Source organism: Rissa tridactyla, chromosome 8 (assembly GCF_028500815.1).
Source record: "Rissa tridactyla isolate bRisTri1 chromosome 8, bRisTri1.patW.cur.20221130, whole genome shotgun sequence".
Lineage (NCBI taxonomy): Eukaryota > Metazoa > Chordata > Aves > Charadriiformes > Laridae > Rissa > Rissa tridactyla.
The window spans coordinates 16,058,682-16,085,363 of record NC_071473.1 but is presented as its reverse complement, the minus strand read 5'-3'; the positions used below and the strand labels follow the sequence as shown (position 1 = coordinate 16,085,363).

Below are 26,682 nucleotides of genomic sequence, written 5' to 3'. Positions count from 1 at the left end.
TGGGAATTGTGCAAAACTTGGAATCAGTACTGCCTTTTTCATCTGGGACCCCGGTAATAAATTGTGCATGGAGTCACTGAGGATTTGTATCCTTGACCCTGCTGTAGGTAGTTTTCATCTCTTTTCATCTCTTTCATCCTGCTGCCAGTCACAATGTCAAGGAGAAATAGTGCCTCAAAGTGCGATTATCACTGGTACAAAGTCCAGCTAGCAGCTAGTTACTAGAGATGTTCATCAGGCATCAATGCTATAGTCTACTCTGATTAATGTATTTTTTTGAAGAACTTGGATGATGGGATAAATTAGAATCTCAGCAAGGTTGTGGACGATACCAAACAGAGGAGAGTGGCTGATATGCTGGAGGGCAAGGACCTCAACAGGCTGAAAAAATTAGAACCTGATGATGATACCTAATGCCACCTCATGAAGTTCAAGGCAAATGCAAAGACCTGTGTTCCGGATGTAATAACCCATGGCACAGCAAGGCTGGGGGCCAGCTCTCTAGGAAAGCCGCGTTGCACTGAAAGGCCTGAAGTCCTTGTAAGACCACAAGTTGAACAAGAGTCAGCAGTGCAGCCTTGCAGTAAAGGTGGCCAGCTGCCTCCTGGGATGTAAAAATCAGAGTGCAACTAGGAGGACAAGGAATGGGATTCTTTCCCTGTGTTTGACGCTCATGAGACTGTATTTGGAGTATGGTGTTAGGTAAGGAGCTCCCTAAGACAGGAAGGAAATTGACATCCTGGTATGACTCCAGTAGAGGAGGGTGACCAAAATGGTCAGGCAGATGGAGTACCTGGCATGTGAGGAAAGCATGAGAGAGCTGGGTTGGTTTGTTCATCCTGGAGAAGAGAAGGTGAAGGGGAAATCTTCTTGCTTATCGGGAGGGCAAGAGAGGACAGATCCAGGCTGTTCTTGGGGATGCACGTAGGGGTGGGTTGAGAGGCAGCGGAAACAACAAGGTAGAAGGCAAGAACTTTCAGCTGGATATTAGGAAATCTTTTTCATCCTGAGGGCAGTCAAATGTTGGAACGGGGGTTGAGAGAGGTTTTAAAATCTGCCAGCCTTGGAGACATTCAGACTTTCACCGGATGAGCTCCTGGTAGACCTGATCTAATGGACTTGTTCTGAGCTTGGAGTCAGACTAGAGATCTCCAGAGGTCCTTTCCACCCTGCATCATTCTGAGATTCTATGAAGGCATTGGCATGGTGATGTGAATATTAAACCATGAAACCTTGTGTGGATAGCTGCTTCACCCTAGCTTTTCCCTTTTGTTTGAAAATATACTCTGGTTTTGCGGGAGAACTCTGGCATGCTTGTACACTAAGCAGGTTTAGTCTTAGCAATGGCCTTGGGAATAGCATCTAATATCAAGGTAACCATATCTCCAAACTTGTCAGCTAATAGAACTATTTATTTCTTCATGTCCTTGCAAATGCTAAAGAGATCTTACACCCAAGTGAATTTATGTGTATATCAAGACTTAGTCTCGTGTAAATTGCTACGGCTATTTATAGGTAATTGAACTGGATGGCTTAATAGCTTTAATGCTTGTTTGTTTTACAGGGCATCGTGACTACTGGTGCTTCTTTAGACGTTATCCAACCTGATTATTTCTGGGCTTCTGTAATGTGTGAAATGAAAAATATTTTTAATTTACAGTGATGGATTTTTATGGAACCTCATCAGATTGGAATATTACTTGTTATATCTGTATATGCTATTTATATTTTTTCAGGATGGCATGAAACAGGTGGATCTGAAGATACACGTACAACCTGTTGTCTGCCCAATTTTTCTTTCCTATTTATTTTCTGGAGATGCAGGCTCATCAAAATTGCTACTTTTCACTAACGCTGTCCCATTAAAATACTTCTGTGTGTCCAGTTCTAATGTGAAGATAGTAACTTAAAGTCGTTAGTAAACCAATTTTTGGTTTAACTATGAGTTGATGTTCTCTAACAATTTAAGGTTTTATGAGAGACTGGATTTATATGAGTCTGTGTAGCCATTTGGCTGGCAAAAGATGATAATAGACTTCAGACTAATAGGTCTTCTCTGTCTTTGCATAATCACAAAATCTGTCATGTAACTGCTTAAACGTATAGTTGAATTACTGTCAGTCTACAGTCTATGTAATGAGACACTTGATAAGGTGCTGGAGCAGGGTTTGTATAGTTACAAGGGAACAGGATGAAGAGGTCTAACGCAGATTTAGAGAAGATACTTATGCTTATATTGGCTTATATTGGCTCCTTTCTTCAAATTAGTAAGTATGTATATAGGTATATTATATGTGTATTCTTTTGTATAGGCCTGCAACTGAATTTTACCATGACCTGGGGAGACTCTCATTACCTCGGACTGACAGGACTTGAAGTGATAGGAAAGGATGGTCACGCATTAAAAATAAGTACAGAACAGATTTCTGCTTTACCTCAAGACTTAAATGATCTTCCAGAGTACACAGGAGATACCAGAACATTAGAAAAGTAAGTAGCGAAAGAACTGGATTGTCACAATTGTTTTCTGCAGGGCGCTTTTTTTTTCCCTTTGTGCCTGTCATTTCCACCAACAATTTTTGAGTTCGTCAATTTCAGATGTATGTTACGTCAGACTCTATAAAGTGACAGATTTATATAAACTTTTATGTTAACACATGTTAACGCGAACATGATTTTCTTACTGTCACTGCTCATTCTTGGATTTCACAAGCCACCCAGGAACAGCTTGTTGTACAAACGTGAATGAGATGTTTTCCAAAGATGGTGTTTGAGTTTGGAGATGATAACATGCCTGGTTGGTAGCTCTGCTAAGGACTTTTCAGGCAGAAGTGTGGGTGTTCTGTAGCATCTGTCTATGCATATGCGGTGATATTTATGCAAGATTTCTGGATAATTTCAAGGAAAATTTTCAAGTTAGGAAAGGGTGGGGATGTATTAGGTAATTGCACAAATAGGTGGCATTTTTTTGGCAATTCTGGAGCTCTTTTTTTTTTTTGTGACTCCAATGAAGTTTTATTCATTGACAAGTATACTTCCTCAAATTAACCTGTACTTCCTAAATGGCAGCAGTATAGAGATCATAAGGTATAGGTCTGGAGAGGACTTGGCATTTGGTTGTTATTGAAGCTGCGCCCTGTTGTTTCTGAGCCATCTCTCCCTTTCAAAGGGTATTTTCAGTTGTAATCCTGTCCTCTGGCATGTTTATGGTCTGGTTTATGAATTAGGCCTTCTTTCAAAGTCTTTGAGTCTTCCTTTAAACTCTTGTGTTTATCTACATGTAAACTAATTCTGTTCTTTGTAATTTCTGCTAATCTGACTAATACAGATGTCAAGCTCACTTGTATATAATTGCTCAGTTCTTCTGCCTATTTGTATGAAAATCTCTTCTGTATGCATCAAGACCTAAGAAATCTTCCCATGAGATCCCCTGTGATGAAGAGATTCTGGTGGTGGAATCTCTCCATAATGGATGGTCTGTTCATCCACCATGATGGACCCAGATGCAAAGAGTTCGTTTAGCTTTTCTGTTGCTGTCTTACCTCCTCTGAAAGCTCCTTTTACAGTCTAGTCACCTGTTGATCCTACAGAATTTCTGGCAGGCTTTCTGCTCTTGATGTATTTGAGGAATTTTATTTATGGTACCTTTTCCTTGCTAGCCTTCACACTCTTCTTGGCCTGTGCATACGCTTTTCGCCTTTCGGAGTTTATGATCCTATCAATTTAGGGTTTTTTGATCATGAATTTTGTTTAAAAATGGCTTGTGATAACTTTCTTTATCCTGCCACTGAGCCAGGCTGGCTTTGATTTTTCAAGTTCTCCCTCTTTCTAACATCTTTCTCAGTAAGTAAGATACATTTGTTCTGTGCTTCCGGTGTGATATCCCTTAACAGTCTCTCAGCTGTGTGTAATGATTTTATTTTATTTTGTTGCTTCTTTTTTTTTTTTGATGTATTTCATGATTTTTGCTTAAGAACTTTTCTTGGTCTCAAGAAATAAGGGCTTTTTTTGGCTTTTGACGTTTCTGCAAGTGTGTTGAATTTGAGTACACTATAGTGCTCTTCAACTGTAGCATTTGGAATAGGTCCTGTGTATTATTCAGGACCAAGTCAAGGATTATATCTTCTGTCATGGGGTCCCTAATCAGTTCCTCTGTGAAAGAGTCATTATTCAAATCTTTTTCCTTTAAGGAACTGCCAAGTCTGGCACTCATTCTTCCATTAAATTTTTACATAAATAGTAAGTACATAGGGCAGCGTACCAAAGTAATTACGGTGGACAATTAGTTCATATTCTCCTTTACTCCATTTTGTATGCTGTAGTTTGTGGTAGAAGAATATAAAGTCAGGATGAGGAAATAATGGAATTAACTGTATCTACTCAGCCTGAAGTCTGTGCTCTTATGAAAAAACTTTCATGCTGGTAGAAAAGCTTTTTTAAAAAGTAGGAACATGCCGAACTGCATGAAGAAGGATGTGAGCAAACTCTGCTGCCTCTCTGGGTTATTCAGCTGCCATCCAGCTCCCTGTCGGATTCCGTATAGTTGTGTTGGCATAGTAACACACTGCTGAGTGCCAGATATACTCGTTTAGGCATGGAACTATATTAATAAGTTATATTGTGTCTGAACCTTAGACTTTTGCCTTTGACCATTTTGGTACAAAGGTAGTTGAGCTTTCCTCTGCCTGCCCCTGTTCACACAGGGAAAACCTAAGGATTTTTCTGGTTTTCCTCAAATGGACCCAACTAAATGAAATACTGTTTTTTCTGCCCCAACTATTTTTAATTGAACAATTGCATATTATTTTACTGTGCTTTTTAATTGTGTACACACGGGCACAATAAGCCCTGGAAGCTGGAAGTGGCATCTAGAAAAAAACGAATGTTTAGTAATGTACCTGATTTTCATGAGAAAAGCAAGCTTTCCCTTTTTTGCAGCTAATGGATTTTTCTCTTTGTAGGTTAATAGATGGGACTAATATCACAGTAGAGGATGACCATATGTGGCTCATTCCCTTCTCTTTTGGAGAAGATCATCTGCTCACAATCCATTTTGATAAAACTGAAAGTATTGCAGGGCTTCGCTTTTGGAACTATAATAAATCTCCGGAGGATACCTATAGAGGGGTAAGTAAAAGAAAAGGAGCACTGCCAGCAAAAATATACAGCAGTGCATTGGAAAATTGGTACTGTGATGAATGAATATAGCTGCCTAAATGGAACGCCATAAATCTTTCTAGATTGTCTGAGTCTGAATTTTGTGGCAGGTATAATGCATTTCTGTCTCCACAAACAGCAAATATTGAAAAAAAGCCAGAGATAGTTTAAAGAAATCTTCACAGCTGATTTTTCTAAGAGACACATAGAATAGCACATATTATTTTCAAGATGTATGATTCTGAAGTGGTATCCTCTCAGTATCTAGTATTTAGGCCTACCATATGATTCCTTATTTCCTGGAACACAAATGGTAGAACAAGGACACTCCTGCAACTGAAATTCGGTTTAGGTAAGTTACAGGAGGCCAGTCCATCAATACTACCTTTTCCAAGAAACAAGAAGAGGGTCTAGAACTGTAATGTTTATTAGGGAAAGTTGACAACTTAAAACACTTTGGCTGAAGTAGTTTAGCTAAAATTGTATAACATACCTCCTCTCTTCTTTTCCAAATTGCTTGTTTTATTTATTTTTTTTTCATATTAAATACTTGGAATTGACTGGCAATTGACACCTGCTGGAGATCATGTTACATCTTGCTGGCACGCTGAGTTTGGCAGTCCCTTGTCTCCCTGGTTTTTCTCAGAAGCTGTACATGCACTTGTAACGATAATGAAGAAGCAGTTGCTGTTCACCACACAGAAAGTTTATGAATCCATTTGTTTCCAGATCTTCCCCTTTACGTATAACTGTTGCATTCTTGATGTCCAAACTCAGTCAATAGATATGAAGAAAAATGTTGGTATGTGTTAAACTACAGAGAGAAAGGACAAAAAGGATCAGCAAAGTTCTGGACAAACTTCTAGAATTGAAGTTGGAGGCACGGATCCTTCATAGGATTAGGCAAGATAGTGGCAAAAGTTGCGGAAGTGCTTCTTTGTGTAAAATTACCTTACAGGAATTGCTTCAGCATGAACTCTGCATAAAGAGGAGGTGTTCCCTTTCCACAGCATTTTTTAATATTGCGGCATCTTTTAATATTAGCACGGGGTATTGTTAAGTGCCAAAGACTCCCAGAGGACCAGAGCATAAGATCTTTCATTTAAGCCACAATTGATCTAGAGATTTTAATACATGGCACCTCATTCTGTAATACATCACATTAACCCAACATGTTTGGCATGTGGGAGGGTTCAGGAGCATGTTGAGCTTACCATCTAAACATACCCCCTGTATAATAACTAGGGTGTTTTAGTAAAGTCTGTTGCTTGATTGGTATGATCCAGCATAAAGAAAGGACTCTTCCCTGTGAGAGTGGTCCAGCTCTGGGACAGCATGCAGTGATGGGAGACTTTCAGAACAAAATTTGACAGGGCCCAGAGCAACCTGATTTTACTTTGCAGGCTTCTCTGCTCTGAGAAGGAGCTGTGATTGGAGACAACCTAAATCTTTTTATGATTCCGTGTACTAAATGAAATAGAAAGTGGTGATGTGGAATGTTTTTCACCACTGTTGTAAGCCCAAGCTTCTCCAAGGCCGAGCAGGGGAGAAAAGTTTGAACATGATTTTTCATACCAAATCAATTCCTTGTATGTGTGTCTGTTATTAAAGAAGGGAAAGAAATAGCTAAATCCTTAAAATCTAACGTGGAATTTGGTCTTTGGAGGCCAAACCAAGAAGGAAAGAAAGGTAGGTAGGTATGTTTTCACAGTTTACTTTGCTAGGTAGAAAAAAGAGGCGAGACTGATAAAGTATGCATGTAGGTGGCACACACCTGTAAGTCCCATAACAGTGAGTGGGTACAATTTAAATGAGGAGTTGATACCTGCAGTCCTGTAAAAGGATGAAATAAATCATTTGGAAAACCAAAGATGCAAGGTATCTGCTGGGTCACAGTAAAGAGGCTTTAGACTGTAAACCTGGGGCATCGTGACATTTGTCTCTTGAAGTATTGCTCTTCCTTCTAAGGAACAGTCCCCATGTATGAGTTATAATGATTTGCTAGGTAGCTGTAGACCGGTGGATTCTATTCACAGCTTTAGTATGAGAGGGTAACAGCAATGAACTGTCAAAATGAAGGCTGGTGTGCTATTTCCAGCTCTATGAAAAATTACCTTGTGAAAGCTTTGTTATGTGATTTGTAAAATGCTATGTGTGATGGTTGAGTGCCTTCTCAGATGATGAAAATTACTTAGAAATGAGGGCTGTAAAAGGGCACATAAATATAAGTAGCTGTGGTATAATAGGTAAGATTTCATCTGTAAATCTCTAGACTTCCCATTCAATACATGTTTCCTAAACTCTAGTGTATTTCAGTGGATTTTTCACTTCCTCTCCTTAGCCTGACAAACTGATTCACCTGGAAAGCAGCATGCAGAAGAGTTTCTGATATGAAAAGGATATTTCTTTTCTCTGCTCCCAAGTGTATTAAAGATGAAACCAGAAATAGTTCTTTCTCCATACTTGGTACTCATACAAACGTTCCCTCCTAATTAATCTTCATGCTGTTTGGAAATGAACTGAGCACCTTCTCTAGTCTAGTACAAGACCCGAAATTTTCAAATCACGAAATGTTTGTGTAAAAAAACAAAACAAAACAAAAAACCCCAAAAAACCCCCAGAAAACAACAAACAAACAAAAAAACCCCAACAACAACAAAAACCCAAACCCAAAAAAACCCTTCCTGAAAATTAGTTGCTTTTGGGATATTGCATGTGTAACTTACTGAAATTGTAATTGAATAAGAAGTTGTTTACAAATATAAGAACTGTTACAGATATCAGGTCGCTGATACATACAGACTTTGCAGAAAACTCAGAATGTTTTTAAGTTCTTCTCAGATAGAACCTGAAATAGGAATTTTAACTATGAATACTACATATATATTTTTAAATAGAAATCCTAATAATGAAAATTAAATATTTGCATACAAAACTAAGTTAACCTCAAATTATCATACATACATCAGTCAGTATAAAATCCAAAGATGAGAAAACTGGCTCACAGTACCTTTAGACTAAATTGTCTTTTTGTTAACTAAATGAATCCATTTTTGGTTCAGTCCATTAATCAGCAGGCTCTAGTCATAGTGCCAGTTATAAGGCCATTGTGTTATATTTTACAGGGTGTAATAAATGCTGTTTGTGATAAACATGAAGTTATATTTAGCATATCTCAGGGCAAGCAGGGAATTTGAATTGTGATGTGACTGGGATCATGCATACAACAGCAGATGGTGCTAATGGGGGAGGGCGAAGGGGCCAGGACTCCTGCATCATCTGAATAAGTATGCCTGAATTATTTAGTTTAATCTTCAGAGATTGTGTAAGACGTGCATGCATCTATGATGTGGACACGGCTCAATTCTTTTCTGCCCGGTACAGGTACCTCTTCTTTATTCATATGCCCTTAGGTTACATCCAGCACTGCTTGGTATACGAGTTTGCACGATCCTGGAAAAGTCCAAGTGCCACCTGCCACAAAGATAAATAAAACTGGTGAAATACAGGCTTTCTATAAATGCAACAGAGACACGAGTCTGCTCTCAAGAGAGCACCAGGCTATGTGATTTCTTAAAGGCTAACTTCAGCCAGTGCTGTGCAATCAGGCCTGATCTAGCAGGGCATTCAGGTGCAGGATGACTAACTGTCTCCTCAAATCACTGTTGTGACATACGCTGATGTGAAAGCCGAGTCTCTCCATTCTGTTGATTCATGTATGTATTGCTGCAGGCTCAGGAGTCACAGAATCATTTAGGTTGGAAAAGAGCTTTAAGATCGAGTCCAACTCTACACCTAACGCCGCCAAGTCCACCACTAAATTATGTCCCTCGGTGCCACATCTACCTGTCTTCTAAATACCTCCAGGGATTGTGACTTAACCACTTCCCTGGGCTGCCTGTTCCAATGCTTGGCAACCCTCTTGGTGTAGCAAGGAAGCTTCAGTTTGCTGAGATCTAGTGAGAATCAGTAATGGAAGGATCGCTTCAATACTTTTTTTATTTTTTCCTTCCCCCCCACCCCCCACCAAATCCTCACCTCTCCCATCCCCGTCAGTGTCAGCTATGATGCTCTGAATTGCACACTATGCGTTGCAACTGGTATCTGCTGGTTTAGGCTTTCTTTTGCCAAAGAATGTCATACTGTAGAGGAATGAAATAAATACAACAAAATTATGGAAATTCTTTCAGCCTTTGCAGTGAATGCAATTGTTTTGGATCTATTTTTATTTTATGTAATGTAATGTCATGTCATGTAATCTTATGTTCTGTTATTTTAAACAAGGCGAAGGTAGTCCATGTGTTGCTGGATGGTCACAGCGTTTCCCCACCGGAGGGCTTTCTTATCCGCAAGGGACCAGGCAACTGCCATTTTGACTTTGCCCAAGAAATTCTCTTTCTTGACTATCTGCAGCCCCAGCTGACTAATAAAGTACCAAGGAGGTAAAGTAGGATGTTTTTGCTATCTGAACCACACAATTTCTCTTAGCTGTTTAGTATTCTTTCATTCTTCTCTGTTGAAGCCAATTGTATGAGGCACCTGGATGAAAATGTGAAGCACTTAGAGCAAAGTGTTTCACTGGGTTTTAACTATATTCTGTTAACCAGATTTTATTGAGATCAGAAGACAATCTAGTCCATAATCACAGGCGGCGGGGTTGGGGGGGCCTGTTTGTGGCTGCTTAGTTCTTTAAGTTTGTTCTCTTCTTTTCTGAATGAGCCAAGGGTACATGAGGGAAGTATTTTGTGTTGGTTTTTTGGCAGGACCGGTTCAAAGAGAACGGAACAAGCTAGTATGGACTATGAAGCACCATTAATGCCGTGTGGTTGTATCCTTCTCTGTCATTTTCTTATTTGTCATACAGAATATTTTAGAGTTATATGCTATGGTTATGAGTCCTGGCCTTTTTAAGTATGAATTAAGAATAAATAAATGGAACATAATATATGACTGTGTGACCTGTTTTCAGATACTCTGTTAGCTTTTTCTCCTGCCTTTTATAATCCATCCACGCTGGAGGTCCATTAGCACAGCATCCAGCCAGCCTATCAAAGCTAGAAGTAGTCTTTGTATTTTTGCGTATCTTTGAATGTTTGTCTCGTTTTATGTCTTTATTAAGGTTGACGAGAACTGTGTAATATTTTTGGCCACTTTTCTTGATGTTTGTGGCTTTTTAAGCTTAAGTTTTCCCAGATAAGCACAGCCTTTTGTGATAATACTTACTGTCATGCCGTTTGACGGGCCTTTGAAGTCCGTTAGGCTTTTCTAACGAAGCCTAGAGACAATGAGGTCTCAGCAATACCAAGTTCCTGCTGGTTTCATGAAAATCAGTGTCTGGGTAGGGGAAAGAGACCCAAATGAGTGCTCTATTAGAGAAATGGACAGCACAGACTCCAGCATTACATTTTCTGCCATTCAACTTAGGGGCATATTTGCTGGCCAGTTATCACCAGTCTAATTCAAACCCAGGTAAGGGCATATTCAGGAAACACAGGAAGGCAATAAAGGCTCTAAATAGGAGCTGTAGTGTTAGTAAGTTACAGTGCACAAGAAAGTAAGACACACTGTAAAAAAATTCAGTAGTTCTTCAGGTGATTAAAGAACACATATGAACATATATATGTGAACATACATACATGTAAACGTGTATAGATAGACTTTTGCCTAGTTGTGCCATCTGCAGTGTTCGCTTGTGTGTGTATTATCAGTCATAGAAAAGGCAGGCTTCTTGTCCTAAAAGAGAATAGTTTATTCAGAGAGGTTTGACATAGTGAAGTCATAAGTGAAAACCAGATCTTTTTTCACTCTCCTAAACCGCAAATAAGCATGTCTGACGTTGGGATGTGGGCTGCCCAATAATTTTTAAAACTGCAAACAAAATGGTCTGTTAGGACAAAGCATCAATATCAGAATTTTCCTTAATAACTTCTTGCTTTTTAGTTGTTTTCCAGTTTCAGCTTCTGACAAGCTGGGGTGATCCATACTACATTGGTTTGAATGGACTTGAGTTGTTCAATGAACATGGAGACCAAATCGTACTAACTGAAAACAGTATCCTTCTACCGACCAGATACGCAGTTTGCTCCCTGGCAAATTATCATATTGCATCACTTTTTACTTCTTCCAAATTACCAGTTTATCCTGTGTGATTACTCTGCTTGTATTTTTTGTTTGCATATGTTTTAATGTATTCTATATACTTTCATAACATTTCTTCTCTGAATGGGGTGCACCAACAAAGCAGGAGGAGGTTAGAGAAGAGAAGGCTTAGGAAGGATATGGTACTTTTTGCTATCAACATTTATTTCTTCTATAGTATGAAAGGACCAGAAAGTTTGATGAGCTATAAATTCATAAGAAAAGGTTGAGCTCGGTTCTTTGTTATGGAATCTTTCATTGTGCCACAGGAAATACATTTTTCATAAATCTTGTTCTGGAGCCTTAGGCTATTCTAGACACCCGATCCTGTTGTGAAGATAAGGGCTGAGACTAAATTTGATTCAGTGTTCCCTGGGTAACCAACAGAGGGAATGAAGGACACGTTTGAAAGATTCATGGTCATCAGGGTTACACCTCAGTGCTCTGTATCAGCTGAAGTCTCTTCAGAGCTGAAAGCTTCATACCCCAACGTATAATTCATGCAGTTCAGTCCCCTGGAAGAAACAGAGTTTCTTAGCCAACTAGATAAAAAGCATGGAAGCTGCATGAATTGTATGGCTCAAAGGGTCCTCGTTGCCTAAAAAAGAGAGGAGACAATGAAAAAGGTGGTAAAGGCTCTTTCCTGAGAGCTGTTTTTATTTGTGTCTCATATGATGCATGATGAACTTGAAACATCAGTAATGGAGAAGCATTTTGAAATTGAAAAGTGATAACAGGTTGTTTTTAAGAACAGGGGATCTTTAACTTTTAAATGGTATGTCTCTGCAGTACAGTGCAATGCCAGGTAAAGATACCTCAGCTCGTTTTGAATGATTGCCTGTTTCTGCTTGTACAGCAGTGTTGCTTGGATATATTAGGGTCCCAAAACAAGCATATTTGTCTTAGTGCAATACTAAATGGGATAATTCGGTACCGAGTCTGCAGCAAGCTTTTCTTAAACGACTGAGGCATTGCTGTGTTATTGCTTAAATTCTGTATAAATACTTACAGATTCAGGCTTTTTAGAAAGCAAGACAAGGGGCGATTAATGTCCCTCAAACTGTCTTGCTAGGGATTTGTAATACTGAAGACAGTGCCATCCGTCCACGTTTCTTTGTATGTCTTTAACATACGTATGTTTTTAACATAAATGTTCTCTTATGGAGAAAATCTGGTTACCTTAGAAAGCCTGTTCAAGAGAGGGTTTAATCTTTCCTTCTCGAATAACTGAAAGATAGGCCTTATTAGACAGTTCCTTATTTTTATCCCAAACCTTGAGGAACTTGAGCAAAACCTAGTCTGACTGATGACTACCTCCTGCACGGATGCTTTTCTTGAGATATATTTCATATGAGGAGCTTTCACAAGTTTGCGCTAAAACAATGGGGCTTTGTCACAAAAAAGCTGGGAAGTGCCTATTCCTGATCAGTCATAAATACATATTTGAAAATAAATTAAATGCAGCTAGTTAATTTACTCCTATTTTTACAATAATTTTGAATGCCAGAACTTGTAAGGGTTGTTCTGCTTTTAAAAACGTGCCCCCAAGTTCCTCAGCTACCTGTGTGAAGTACTCAGAGTATTTTTAAGTTTTACTGCTATAGTGGCGAATACTTACTCATGGAATCTGAAAGAGCAAGCATGAACTTCTAAATATGGTGTTTCCGAAATTGATTTTTCAGTTAGTTACCCTTACAGTTTTTTTTCAGATATTGCTGCTTTTCCAGATAGCGTTAACGTTTTAGAAGATGTATCTGGAGACATCCGAACGCCAGACAAACTCATTGACAGAGTAAATGACACAACCGATGGCAGACATATGTGGCTTGCACCAGTTCTTCCTGGTTTGGTACATTTTCCGTTTTCATTCCATTTTAGTGGTGTGCATAGATGTAGCTAGAAGCATAAAGCAAAGGGGAAGCATACATAATTTTGAGGTAAATTTGATATTAGTAAATGATGCTAGATCACTGCCTTTTAGAAGTTTTTTTTTTTTTATTCCATTTTCTCTTTGCACAGATAGCAGCTGTATAGATTTCCCAGGTTTGTAATCTCCTGTCTCCATGGTGCAACAGCAGAAGAATTTCCAAGGCTAGTGTAGAAGTTTTTTTTAGTTACTATAAAAAGATCCTGACAAAGGAGTTTAATATGCGTGTTTTGTGCAATAAACACCTTCCAAATAGGAGCAGACTGGGATCTTAAATTCATTTTTACAAAAAGCAATGAATGTTGTTCTAGCAGTGAGAATTTTTTTTAAATCTCATTATCCATGTTGAATTCAAATTAATAAATTAGAGATGATAGACTTAGTATTGCATGTCCTAAGGCCCTAAGTGATTCAGCCCTTTTAGAAGCCCCATGTTTAAAATACGGGGTATCAAATATCTAAACAGGAAAAGTAGATAAACTCAGATGGGTTCTGACTTTGTTTTGGGAGAGGACATTTTTTAATGGTCCTGTTATGAAGATCATTAAGATGTATTTATTTCTTAGAAGAGGGTGGATTTCAAAAATAACAAAATGTAAACCTGATGTGTGATATCTTGTAGCTTACTGTGTTGGAAAAATCCTTACTCCGTATGTTACAGTTAGTAATTAGAATATTAAAAGCAAAGAATTAAGTCAATTTTGAAAATATTTCATATATCATTATATGTTGTAATGCAGTGGGTCTAATTAGGATAAAGCTTTTAAGTGTTCCTGGGAATACTGCCCGCTTGCATTTCTTGGGAAAACGGAAGGTCTGTGTAATGCTTGAGGCTCCTGCTCTGTAGATCCCACATCTTGAATCCCGGTAATTAATTTGATGGGCTGCTTAGATATCCATTATAACATCATCAATGATTGATTTGACAGCCATCTGAATTTGCTCATGTCCTTATAAAAGACGTGCTTGCAGAGACTGTTTCATTTTGGTAAAAGGAAAATAACAGTAACCAGGAGCTGTAGCCCAGAATCATACGCTGTTTTGTGTCTGACACCAAAGTGCTGTAGCAGAACATAAGATATCAGTAATAAAAGGGCAAGTTGATAAAGTGTGATACGCAGGGGGGAAGACTAAGTAATTTAATGGCACTTTCTGTCTTTAAACTGTAGCAAATTATACCTTTTCAAGGTCCACGTAGTACTTTTCTCTTCCATCTTCGATGGTATGGTTGTACAGCCAGCAAGTGCGGAGGGATTAAGCAGTCGGCCTATTCATGGTCCTCCTCCGTAGCTGGGATGCTGAGCCAAAGCTTGTGTACACTCACATCCCCATCGCTAGGCTGCTTTGAAACTTGCTGTTTGCCTAAAAAGCTGAATTAACTCTTTGCTATATTGGAAGGTTCAAAAGCCTTTAGGAAATTTTATATCGTAGCCTTTCTTTTCCTTTCTAATTCTAAAAGGGTTTTTTGTGCTTTGCAAATTTACTACTAGTGCAAGTACAATTTGTTCCCCTGTTACTGATTGTCATTTTATTTATTTTTTTTCCATCAAATCTATCATTTACTGTGAGACTAACAATTGCTATCAGAGACTATGCCCAAATTGTCTTCTGTAAAATCAGATATAAACATTTCTATTGATCACATCTACCGTTCTTTCTTCAGTAAAAAAAATGCATAGCGATTTAATACAACTAGCGATATCTTCTCCAGTGCATCAAAGGATTAAGACTTCAGAGGATGCTAGAGGTGAAGCTTAAGATATTTTGACCCAAAATTGATATAGTAGCTCATAAAAGGAATAGAGGTAGCATAGAATTAACTGTAACAGGCAAGATTGGTTTCCTACAGCCTAATCTTTGGTCTTAACATCTTCACATTAGTGTCACTGAAAGTAAAATGAACAATATCTCAAGCAATAACTGTGTAGCATCTGGAGAATTGTCTCTATATTCCTATTAGTGTAGCTTAAACAAAATTGGCAAAATTTCTGCAAGAGCTTTCAAAGTCAGGGGATATAGGAGACAGTTTAGTCTTGCAAATAAAGGTGGATTCCATTTATTTTTGATAGGAATGGAATGGAATAGGACACCAGCTAGACTTGTCCTGAGGCATGTGTCTATATTTGGTTGATGAAATACTCATTAAAAGTGTCCCTTTCCCCCTCCTCCGCTTGACTAACAGTCCAGGGCGACAAGCTCAGGTGTAGATGTCATCTTCTGATGAGTTATACGTACGTTTGAGAGGGCAGCTCTGGGGCAGAGACAACATCTGTGGATTACCAACAGAGATGATAGCTGAACTTAAATCCTTAGCATCAGTTATCTGTCCTCGAGCTATTTCTCTTTAAATATGGACCTGTTTTGATGCAACATACATGAGAATTTAATTTCTTTGGGGAATTTGTGCTGTGAAATATAAATTAATTCTCTTTCACAGGTGAATAGAGTATATGTCATTTTTGATGTACCTACTACTGTGTCAATGATCAAGTTATGGAATTATGCCAAAACACCTCAGAGAGGTGTGAAAGAATTCGGTGTAAGTAACTTTTGCATGCATTTTGTATGTTCTGGTGAGTCAGCCTGCTTGATTTCTGTACTTATTTTTCACAGTTTACTGAAGTGTGATTCCATATAATCTCAAAGGATGGGATTCATCTCACTTAACTCTGCATTTAGTATTAAAATGACTAATTATGCCAGTCATCTGTCCTCCCTTTCTTGTCCGGGGAAAGAAAACTTTATCTGATTTTTTTTCTTAGATAATTGTCTTAAGATAGGATAATGCCTTCCTTTTTCCAGTGACTATAGAGCAGGCCCGAAGACTTGCTTAAACTACAAACCCAAGTTTTAGACAGCTGAAGTGAGGTGAGATTCATTAATTCCCAGATTTAAGAGTGATTCACTCCAGTTAATAGAATGGCAATTATGTAAAACACGAAATACATTTTTAATTACATCCTTGAAAGCTGCATTAGAAACATCAGTGAGAAGACAAAAATTTGGAAAAAAAAATAATCAAACCCCATCAGCAAATAGAAAGAAATGTAAGTTTTAAGGAATAAAAGCTAAACTAATGACCAGATTCGTGAAACAAATAGGGTAAAATGACTTCTAGTTAATTGATAGAGACAGCTGCTGAAAGCAATGCCTGATTTCTAGACGGTTTGTTTGTTTGTTTGTTTCTTAAATATTTTTAGCTTCTGGTGGATGACTTGCTTGTCTACAATGGGATTCTGGATATGGTGAACCATGTAGTATCAGGCATCCTACCAACCTGTGATCCAGTGGTCCCGTATCATACCATCCTCTTTACAGACGATGAGAAAATTTGCCATCAGGAGAAGAGAACCGTTATTAGGTATGTGAGTGGATCTTGATTGGAAGAGAGAATCTTGTTTTCAGAAGATGGTTTTATGGGACTAATCTCAGCAATAAGTTCATTGCTATAAAAAATTCCCTTCCCATGCACACTCAGCCTCACTTAATGAGAAATAACCAGTAGGTTTTCAGATACTAGGACCAAATTACCAGCTTCATTTGTAAGCATTTTTTAGCTCTTACTGGGATTCATGATTCATATTTACATATGTTTTCATGGAAGCCTATAGTAATAAACACAAAAGAAAGAAGTTAGGCTTCCTTAGAGAAGAAATAACAAATCCCAATGATATTACGTGGAGAGAAAAAAAAAAAAGTTAATTTAAAAGAATCAAACGTTAAAGGTAAAGAAAAGAAAAGTAAGTCCTCTGATTTGGCACAGATACTAATTAAGGAACCAGAATTCTACTATTTTATAAAAGTTCTAAAATAATAAACTTCTTAAATGAGAAATAATTTCGTTCACAGGAATGACACTTTGAAACCACTAAGTTGGCAATCTCACAGAAAATATAATGAAATGCAGTGAAAAATGCACCTATATTTAGAAGGTCAGGATTGATAGGGTCTGAAAAACAGTCCCTAGCAAGGAAAATAAAGATTGAAAGAACAATTTATTTTAAATGAGATTGAAAAGTGAAAAAATCAAAAGCTTATAGAAATAAACACTTTCTTATACATTGCACAGCTAACAAATAGAATCTCTTGCACATATATCACTTGGAAAAAAAAGGTGACAGTTTTGCATTCAAAAACGGCACATGATTCGTTCAGTAGAATATTCAAATATTTAGAAATAAGCGGAAGGAACATAAGCTGTCCTGATTAAGAACAGAAGTTCACATTTGCCTACGGGGTTTGTTTTCCAGTGTTTCTCTAGAGCATTGGCTGTTGGCCACTGGTACTGTCAACTGTTGAAATAAGCTATTAATGTTTGGATATATTGTGTTAGACTCCTGTTTTTGTACAAGTGGCTGCGTTGTCATGGTAAAATTTGGAAGTAAGCAATTTTTCAAGTGAAAAAGTTACTGAAATGAAAATGTCTTGAGGAAATAAGTGTTTTGAGAATTTTTTCAGCGGGATATAAAAAGGAGGAGGAAAAGTGAACCTTTACTTTCTTCAGCTTAAACATCTTTCTATGAGTAAAGTTATTTTGTTGGAAGCAGAGAAGCACCAGCTGTAATCATAGGTCTTTTCCACATAACTTCCTTTGCACATATTTGTAAGACGTATATCCTTTGATTTAGTTTTAAGAGGGGGTATACTTCTGGGGTCACGCAAACTGCATGATCTGTTTTCCAGTCAAGAACGTGTGGAGTCTCTTCTGGACCTCTGCGCAGGAGCGTTCTTGGTCTTTCTTCTGTTGTTTTGCGATGTTCTTTTCCCTTTTTTCACTTACTACCCTACTAAAATGTAGAATAGAAATGTAGAATAGCAACAGAAGACAAATCCCTTAGTACGTGCTGGATAATGTCCCTCCATTTTAAAAATGCTCTTGAGCTTTTATATATTGTTGCTTCTGACTTTGGCCTGTTCTCTTTCACATGTCACAGTTCAATATTTTATGAACTCTGAACTTGAGTCTGATATTATCATCAATAGCAAAGTTCTGATTTACTTCAGTATTGGTTCCCCTGTTTCGCTCTGACGGTTTGGGAGACATTACATTTTTCTCCAGAAATAGAAACCTATTTTGTGCAGTATTTGTAGAGGAAAGAAAAATACCCTTCTTTTTTCCAAAGGCATGGATGTTTTGTTTTTGTCTATGTGAAACTGAGATGTTGTTAGTGATGTTTTCTTTAACTTTCCATTCAGCTCACATTTTTTTTTCTGTAATTTGTTTAATTTAATTTAACTAGGAAGTTATTACTTCTTTCCCCAAAAGAAATTGTTAAAATTTTGCATCAGCCTGCAAACAAAAGTTGTCACAGTAAATGAATTTTGTTTCCTTCAGAAAATTTTCAAATAATGCTATACCAACATTGCAAGACTGCGTTAAGTTCCGTATAGGGATTTTTATACCCTCTTTGTACAGCGCTGATGTGAAAACTCACTTTGGTTAATGTGGTTCAAGCTGTGTAGGCAGGCAAGAAAATTGTAGAGTGAATATAATATTTATATTTGAATATGTGCCTGAATGAATGCCACTAATTAAAACTGGCAAGAAATCCTTCGGGTGGATGCAAACAGAATGCCTTTCCTTTCTAGGTAGTCTCATATAATGTGGCTGTGCTTCATAGCTTTGGTTAGCCTTCAGGACCTAAATAACTTATTTGGTAACCTTTGCTGTGACTCTCATAATATTTCACAATGTTGATTATTTTGGCTATTGTACTGATTTTGATCTTTTCAGCAATCATGTGGGAGATCAGGATGTACGAATGATGAATGAAAATGAGATTGTCACCAACAGCAAAAAGAAGCAGGTTGTGGCTGATCCAGGTTGGGTTCTGTCTTCTACGGTTTTCTTCTGCTCACTTTCTAACAGTCAGTATGAATAACGAGCGTTGTTTTAGATCTGAACTGGGAAAAGTGGGGAGACTTACACCTCTTTTAGATATTTAGCTCTACTTTTTCTACCATTGGAAGGCAAAGCCAAAAAGTCATACTTTGACGTATGTAGCAGGTAGTCATAGCTTATAACAACATATACACAGAAGTCCTCAAGAAAGAAATGGACTGAAGATAAACTGAAAACTGGTGTTAATTGTGCAGGTTCAGAGATAGCTTTTGGAATAATAGGCTCATTGCATCTCCACTGGCCTTTTAAACAGCTTTGGAGATGATACATGTGTGTCTCAGAACTAGCTGCTTGTTGGTCCCCAAGCAAATCCAAAATCACGATAAGTGTAACAAGGGGGAAAACATGTTGACTTTATTCCTCCCACTGTCTTTCTGGTTGGTCTTTTCTCTTACAAAGTCATAATTAAAAAGACAACCTCTTTTTTTTTTTTTCCCCCCCAAGGAGACAGAGTAGATTGTATTTATAGTCTGAAGAGTCCTAGTCATTCATTGTAAATTACTCAGAATAGCTCCCTAAATACGTTACAAATTCTCAGCCAAGCTGGTATATTCGTGATTGGTTTTCTCTCCTGAGCATGACACTTTCTGCAATTAGTTCCTCTAGAAAGTGTTGCAGAAATTATTTGATGGCTTTTAATAACAGTTCTGTAGGAGAAGGATTTGAAACACCATTGCCTATACAAATACAGCTTCAACGTTATGTATGTTAGCATTAGCTGCATCAAAAGTATTTTGGAGATCTCTGTGCCTGTTGTAATGACATCCTGGGTTCCAGTGCAGACATACCCTATGTCCAGTAAAGAACAGTTGTCGTTGTCATGGCCGTGACATCTATTGTGCAAGCATTAAGGACACGGAATGCCTCTGAAGTCCTAAGCCGAGGGTTGCCTATTGCCATCTGCCCCAAGTCTCCTCTGTAGTACTTACTGGTATCAGCTGCAGTGGTTGATAACGTGGATTCGTAAAATGATTTGGGTTGGAGGAGACCTTAGGGGTCCCCACCTGAGGGAGGGTCCAGCCTCCTACTCAGAACAGTGTCAACATTGAATTCAGACCAGATTCCACAGGAAAGCAATTCCATGGGACTGTGAAAAAATTGGCAGCACTCACTGTTAATGTAAGAACCATTACTGAGGAGTGTAGCTTAACTTGCTTTCGTTCTGGGATGGAAAGAGAAATGGGCATGTTTCTTCCTTATTTTAGTCTGTGGCTTCACTGCTAATACAGGTACAGTCTTAAAACAGCACTCTGTTTTCCCTAACAGCTTTGCGTCCAAAAACCTGCATATGTGAAAAAGGACTGCAGAGGAGGAAAAGATAACGAGGGCTTGTGACTGGAAAGTCCTGAATACATCCAGCTCTAAATAACCGCGATCTTAGATCTCCAAGATATGTATCATCCAAATGGAAGACTTCCCACGTCTGCTGCTGCTGAACCACCTCCTGTCTTATGAGACCAAGTTTTATTCACTAGAGGAAACTTTCTTCAGTAATGAAATTTAAAGCATGAATTCAATTTTCTGTGGTTTTTTAATTGTCATTATCTGTCTGATTTCCCCACCCGCCCTGGCCCCCTTAATTGAAAATCCAGGGAGGAAGGAACATAAAGGAGTGAGAGAGAACCTTATTGCTAACTGACCGCTGGTCCTGCCAAGTACCAAGAACTTGGGTGAAGCAGGATGGTTATAACGAGAGATCTGTCAGAGCATTTCTCAAGCTTTAATTCCTAAGTCCTAGCTGGATGATCATGAAGCTCCTCACGAGAAGAAAGTGTCTGCTTTGTTTCTGTTGCCTGTAAATAGTTCTTTGGGAAATGCACTTATTAGAGTGCAATCTTTACGTCTGTGTTTCTGGGCTGCCACTGTATGTTTTGATGCCACGGCTCTCTCTGGGGGCTGATGCTGTTTCTGACATCTGGAGAGATTCTACTGGGTATGGAGAAGTGTGATGAATGCTTTTAGACAATGGACATCAGGAAGTGGATTTATCAAGGTTTAATAAGTAAGTTTCAGCTGCCACTTCTTTCGTCTTTTGCAGGGAAATAATTATTTATTTCATTATTTCACTACCATGAAAAAAGCAAAATAGGTGTTTTGCCTGAAGTGCCATTGACAGGCGCTCCACACATTCTTCAGAGTCCTGCTACAGAGCAATGTTCTTTTCTCCTGTTTTGCCTGAACTTGGTTATATGAACAAGGAGACCATACCTCTGTGCTGCACCAACCAGATCTGTTGCCAGCGACATATCATCACTTTTGAGAAATGGTAAATGTATTTTAAGTAGAAGGAGGTAAGGAGTGAACTGCATTTTTAAACACAAAATACCCTGCATATGTCGTCATTTAAACAAAAACTCTAACTGAATAATTATGCTGCAGGATTTGTAGCTATGCAAAAGTACTTTCCACTGAAAATTTGTTGGTTGTGACAACCTGTAAATCTCTTCCATAGAAGATTCTTCCTTTCTTACTTAGAACTCTCTCATTGTTTCATGAGACAAGTGGACACTGAAGTTGGTATATGCTTTTAGACATGAAACAGAGATATACTATTGCAGCTCCTGATACAGAATCAAAATGTGCTGCTTCTTTCCTGTACTAATGAGGAGTGTGATATCCTGTATATTTGCTTATAAAAAACATGCTTGTTAACTGACGTTGGCTAAGCTGAAAAGACACAAGACAGCAATACATTTCCCGGATTTCTGTGTATTGATGGAAGCAACAAAATGTATTTTGTACCAAATACAAAACACTTTACTTCTAATGTAACATAGTGTATGTGAGTATATTGTACCTTGTTTAAAGGCTCTTCCCAAACTGCACTGACAAAAGAACCCTCTGTTGTTCTGAGAACTGTCTCCACTAGTGTGTTCTCCAGTGTGGGTCTACCAAGAACCAAGTTTTAACTTTTGCTCCAAATCAGATACCCGTTACATGCAACTCCAAATGAAGAGGAGGAGGAGCTGAAGGGAGGGTTATTGGTAGGGCTAAGAACAGATATAAATGTATGCTTTTGGAAGAGGAGAGGCTATAGCAAGGGCTTTAAGACCTAAGGCACAATCATGTAGGCATGCCTACATGTAGTCATGTAGGTGATCTCTAGATGAGGCCTGTCACAGTGTTTGTTCTTCAGAGAAAATTGCGTTGAATGTGAAGAGAAATGAAACCCGTTGTGTTTCCTGGCACAGAATAGCATCCTTCTTATTGATCAGAAAAGCTATGAGGGGGAGAGGACTTCCTGTGCTCATCAGTCTTCCCTGTATCTGTCTGGAGCATCTCAACTCCTATGCAATGGATTAATGATTTTTCAACGCTAATCCTTTGAACTAACTCCAGGTTTTGTAAATTATTGGAAAATACTTGGTCAAGCTCAGGTGGGTCACAGTTCTCGCTATTATCTGTTTGTCTGGTCAGTTGGTAACAGCAGCCAGTTTTCGCATCATTTGCGTCCTGGAAGTCTGTATCCAGCACAACTGGTCTGGCACAGAGAGCATTGGCTTGTACCTTCTGCCAACATCTCCTAGCAGCTCCTTTTACTCGTTCAAGAGACGCCCCACAATTGGCACACTGTGGAAAGACCATGAAAGTCTTTAAAATATTTCCAAAAAATTGTTAAGTTGTGGAACATCCTCCTCTGCATTGTCTCTGTTTGAAAGAAGGGTTTACCAGCCTGCTCTCTGTTCTGGGATGACACACGCCACCAAGGCAAGGCCTAATGAAGTCCTGGATTCTAGTCAGTCCTATATAGAAAGTAGCATAATGTTTAGAAAATACTTTATGAATCTCTGTGGTGTAGGAGATGTCAGTGTTTGCCCTCCTAATTGGAGCTGAGATATAATGACCCTTTATATAACCAAAGATAATTGTCTAGTCAGTCCTATATGCTCAAACATAGATACTCAATGCATTTCCATAGTGAATCATGGCTTAAAAAAAAAAGTTTTATTCCATTTTTCACCTTTTTTTAACTAACTAGTCACAAGTACATTCATGTCAGATGCATTTACAGGAGGGAAAAGAGGAAGAGTAAACATGCCATCAAAAAAATCCCCACGGAGCACTTCAGTCAATGTCAGGCATAGTTTCAGCAGGAGTAGTTCGGCAAGAATGTGCACAGTAACATCATTTGACATTGTCAAAAGCATGAGAAAGGAAAAGGAAGGATTAACATGAATTCTCGATGAAGCCTTTGAGGTAAATTATTAAACTTTTGCCCAGTTCCAATTTTTGTGCTGCTCAGAAACCTGTATGCCTTAGTTGCTCACCTTTTACCTGTAGTGACTTGCTTTAAAGGGGTTGGATCAAGATAACAGAAACGAGTTTGTTTGTCCCACAATGACACTGAGAAGGGCAGAGGATAAAGAAATAATCTGTGAGAAAGTACCTGTCATGCTGTCTACTTTTTCATCTTTAAAAAGATATATTTATCAACCTTCACAGTGTAATCTGAAAGCTGGGATGCCTGGGAAGGCCTGCAACTTCTGTTTTCAATTTCTGCCTTTTTGTGGTTTAATCCAGTAGAATTTAACCATCAGTGAGAGAAGCACCTGTCCTGTGGACAAGAGAGCAAGCAGTGGTGCAGGCAGTGTAAAAGACAGCACAGAAGACATGGAAGCTCATGTATTACTGAGTCAGGAGCCTCATCCTTATTTTGAAGGATGAACCCTTAAGAGCTACGTGAGGAGCTACATACAGCGGATAGATTAAACTGAGCCTTTCTCATGGCTTAGGCTGGATTTGAACATAAAATTGCACCACAGCATCCTGCTTAGGTGATGCTGTTTTCTCTAAGATTTCCTGGTCCTGATGGGCTTTTACCATGTTTATGGTGTGTTGGGCATCCCCCAGAGTGATGTTTGGCCCTGTCATTTCAGGGACATTTGTCAGACTGGGAACATCTGCAAGAGCCCCAGAGTGTCAGTGAGTTGACTGGGTGTTGTGAGATTGGACAGAGATCTTGTATACCAGGTAGCAGACTGGAACGACCAGGGATAGGACTCGCTGCCAGTGATGATGTGAGGATTAGAGCAATGGGTGAGGGAGGTTGAATGTTGAGTCTTTAAACCGACTTATGTTACCAGGAAAAGCTCACTTCTCAGCCTAAGTCAGGTAAGAACAAACGTGAAGTGCTGTATTGACATCTGAATTCTGGCTCGTGCAGGGGATGAAATCTGCTTTCCCTTCGATTGAGGTGGGGGCTTTTACTCTGTAAGACAGAAGCATTTTCCGTTCCCTCCTGCTATCTGCTTCGGCAGTCCTCAAATTGGGTGCATCTCTACACTGGCCTGGGGAATACAGCAAGTGATTAGAGTCCAAACCAGCACTGGTGTGAGCAGGCATGTTGTGTAGGGATGCCTTAGGCTGGCCTCCGTGTTCTGGGGCTGCTGATCCAGGAGGCTGGGCTCTAACAGGAGCCACTCTTCTGGTAAAAGTCACTGAAGTAGCCAAATCTCTTCCAATAGTCTTAAAAAAAAATGTAAACTCTAGAACATACTGCCTAGTAATGGTTTCACCAGGACTATAAATACTGTAACTATGCACACCACAGCATTTGATGCACCTTCCTATATTCCCTTTCAGCTTTTTTCCTCATGTCTATCTTTTAGCTGCATCATTTATACTTAGAAGATCATTCCTTTTGTGGTCCAAAATGGTCCTGAAGGTCCTGTTCAGAATCATTCTTTGTCTTGCAGACATGACCAACCTGTTCTGCTCTTCAGACATATGTGCTCGGATGTATTACAACATTCATTTCAACCTAATTTTCATTCTTTAATTTCATTCATTTCATTAGTTTCCCATATGTAGGCTGCTTGCTATCTGTGGTGTCACCGACCCCTGTGATCACAGCACAGTGGCTCCTCTTTCCATGGGGCCCTTGTATCCAGGGGTGCCGGACTACATGTCTGCCTGCTTGATTATTGTCCATTCAAAAATGCTGCAGTGATAAATGTTAATTTTGGATATGTGCACTGACGTGTCTCCTCGAAAGAGCAGAGAGGAGTATAACGTACTGGAAGAATGTTTGCTTCCATTTGAGTGCTGAGGTCCTGGTATTCAGAGCGCAAGGAGGAGGGTTCCTGGCTCAGTGGTCTCTTTGCCCATTTCTGTGACTATTTGCTTGTTTGCTGAGAAATGACTTACAGCCCATGTGAGACACAAACATCCTTTTATCACGCAGCTTGTATCACCCTAATGGAATTCTGTCAGCTGAGGATGAAATGTGGACTAAGAAAGCAATTATAGAGTGAATCTCCTAGCTGCAGGAAGAGCTGAGAGATGGGGACAGAGTGCCCAGCTGGAGTAATTTCCTGTCCGACTGGCCTCTAAATCTTGCTGGGAAGAGATCAATTTTCCACCCTTGTCTAATATCATCAGCTCCATTCACCCTGGCTCAGGACCCTGTGAAGTGCTGTGGTGTTAGATCTAGGCATAAAAGGAAACATTTGCAATTTGTGACTTCTCTCTTACTGACCTAGAAATTACTGGAAAAGGGGAAAACAAGGCTACAGACCTTCTGTCTGATGGCTCTCTAGTGTTCCCTTTCTTAGCTCCTGGTTGAAGGAGAGGATTGACCATCGCAATGATCAGCAAGGAGGAGTTTCCCAGCCTGGACTATTGCTTCCAACATGTTTCTCCACCCGTAGCTCGCTGCTTTGGCTCCAATTAGGAGAGGAAAACCACCACCTCATGATCTGCTAGCAGCCTTCCCCAGGTATGCTGTTGATTTCTGGAAGGTCCCAGTTATATAGTGAGACCACAGTGAAATCCTGCTTTTAGCTTTCCACTTGCTTTGTTCTCTTTGGTGTGACTAAAATCAACTTGACTCAAATTCTTAGTGTGTCTCTGCTCTATTGCTCATGGGACTTCCAAAAATGTCATGCACAGATTTTGTGCGGTTTTCCCAAGAGGATGGGCATTCTGGGGAACCATAAGCCTAAGGAGATATATCAGGTAGATACAATTAACTTGTGCTCAACTCTTCCCTCTTACTCACACATGATCTGTTGTTTCAGAGCTCAGTTGCTTGTGTTCCTTAGCTTATCTGGATCTAACTGGAAAAGGAGCTTCACAGTGGTTTTTGAAAGGTCATCATGCGGGGCTAAGCATGTGGAGGTGAAGGTCAGAGAACGCTGAAGGAACTTAGAAATAGCCAAGTCTCCATCTTCTCAGCAAAGAAGCCAGTTGCTACCTGAAAATCTTCTGGCCCTGGAGGAGGCAGGGGGTGGGCACAGTGCTAAAGAGAAGTTTTAGGTCTGGCCGCTGCATCTCAGAGCTGTTGTAAGGGCCAGGAGGAGCCTGGTACTCAGCTGCTGCCTCCCGAGAGTGTGAGCCCAGCTGAGTGTTATGGACTGAACTGAGCTCCACACTGTATCCCAGTTGGTACAGCTGGAGCTGAAACATGTTGGTCAAAGGCTTGGAAAGCAAGCAGGGTGGGTATAAGGGTGGGGGAATACAGAAGGTGCTATGGCTGTGAGGGTTTCTCAGGAAAATGATTCTTCACCCAAGGGGAGCATTGTACTTGGGAGAAGAGATGGTCCCTGCGGTAAAGATA

General features: G+C 39.3%; 1 protein-coding gene across 2 annotated transcripts in view; it reads left to right on the top strand.

Annotated features, from left to right (window-relative positions):
* The window catches only part of KATNIP (katanin interacting protein), a 60,102-nt gene extending 37,746 nt beyond the window's left edge, over positions 1-22,356 (top strand). The window contains exons 17-26 of one of the 2 annotated variants that reach the window (XM_054213177.1): positions 2,313-2,490; positions 4,962-5,127; positions 9,442-9,599; positions 9,921-9,985; positions 11,098-11,208; positions 13,005-13,144; positions 15,660-15,761; positions 16,423-16,583; positions 18,957-19,045; positions 20,391-22,356. In XM_054213177.1, the coding sequence (XP_054069152.1) occupies positions 2,313-2,490; positions 4,962-5,127; positions 9,442-9,599; positions 9,921-9,985; positions 11,098-11,208; positions 13,005-13,144; positions 15,660-15,761; positions 16,423-16,583; positions 18,957-19,045; positions 20,391-20,446 (1,226 nt within the window). In that variant the 3' untranslated portion in view covers positions 20,447-22,356. The remainder of the gene's footprint in view (positions 1-2,312; positions 2,491-4,961; positions 5,128-9,441; positions 9,600-9,920; positions 9,986-11,097; positions 11,209-13,004; positions 13,145-15,659; positions 15,762-16,422; positions 16,584-18,956; positions 19,046-20,390) is intronic. The other variant, XM_054213178.1, reaches the window with a different exon arrangement.
* The last annotated feature ends 4,326 nt before the right edge of the window (positions 22,357-26,682 follow it).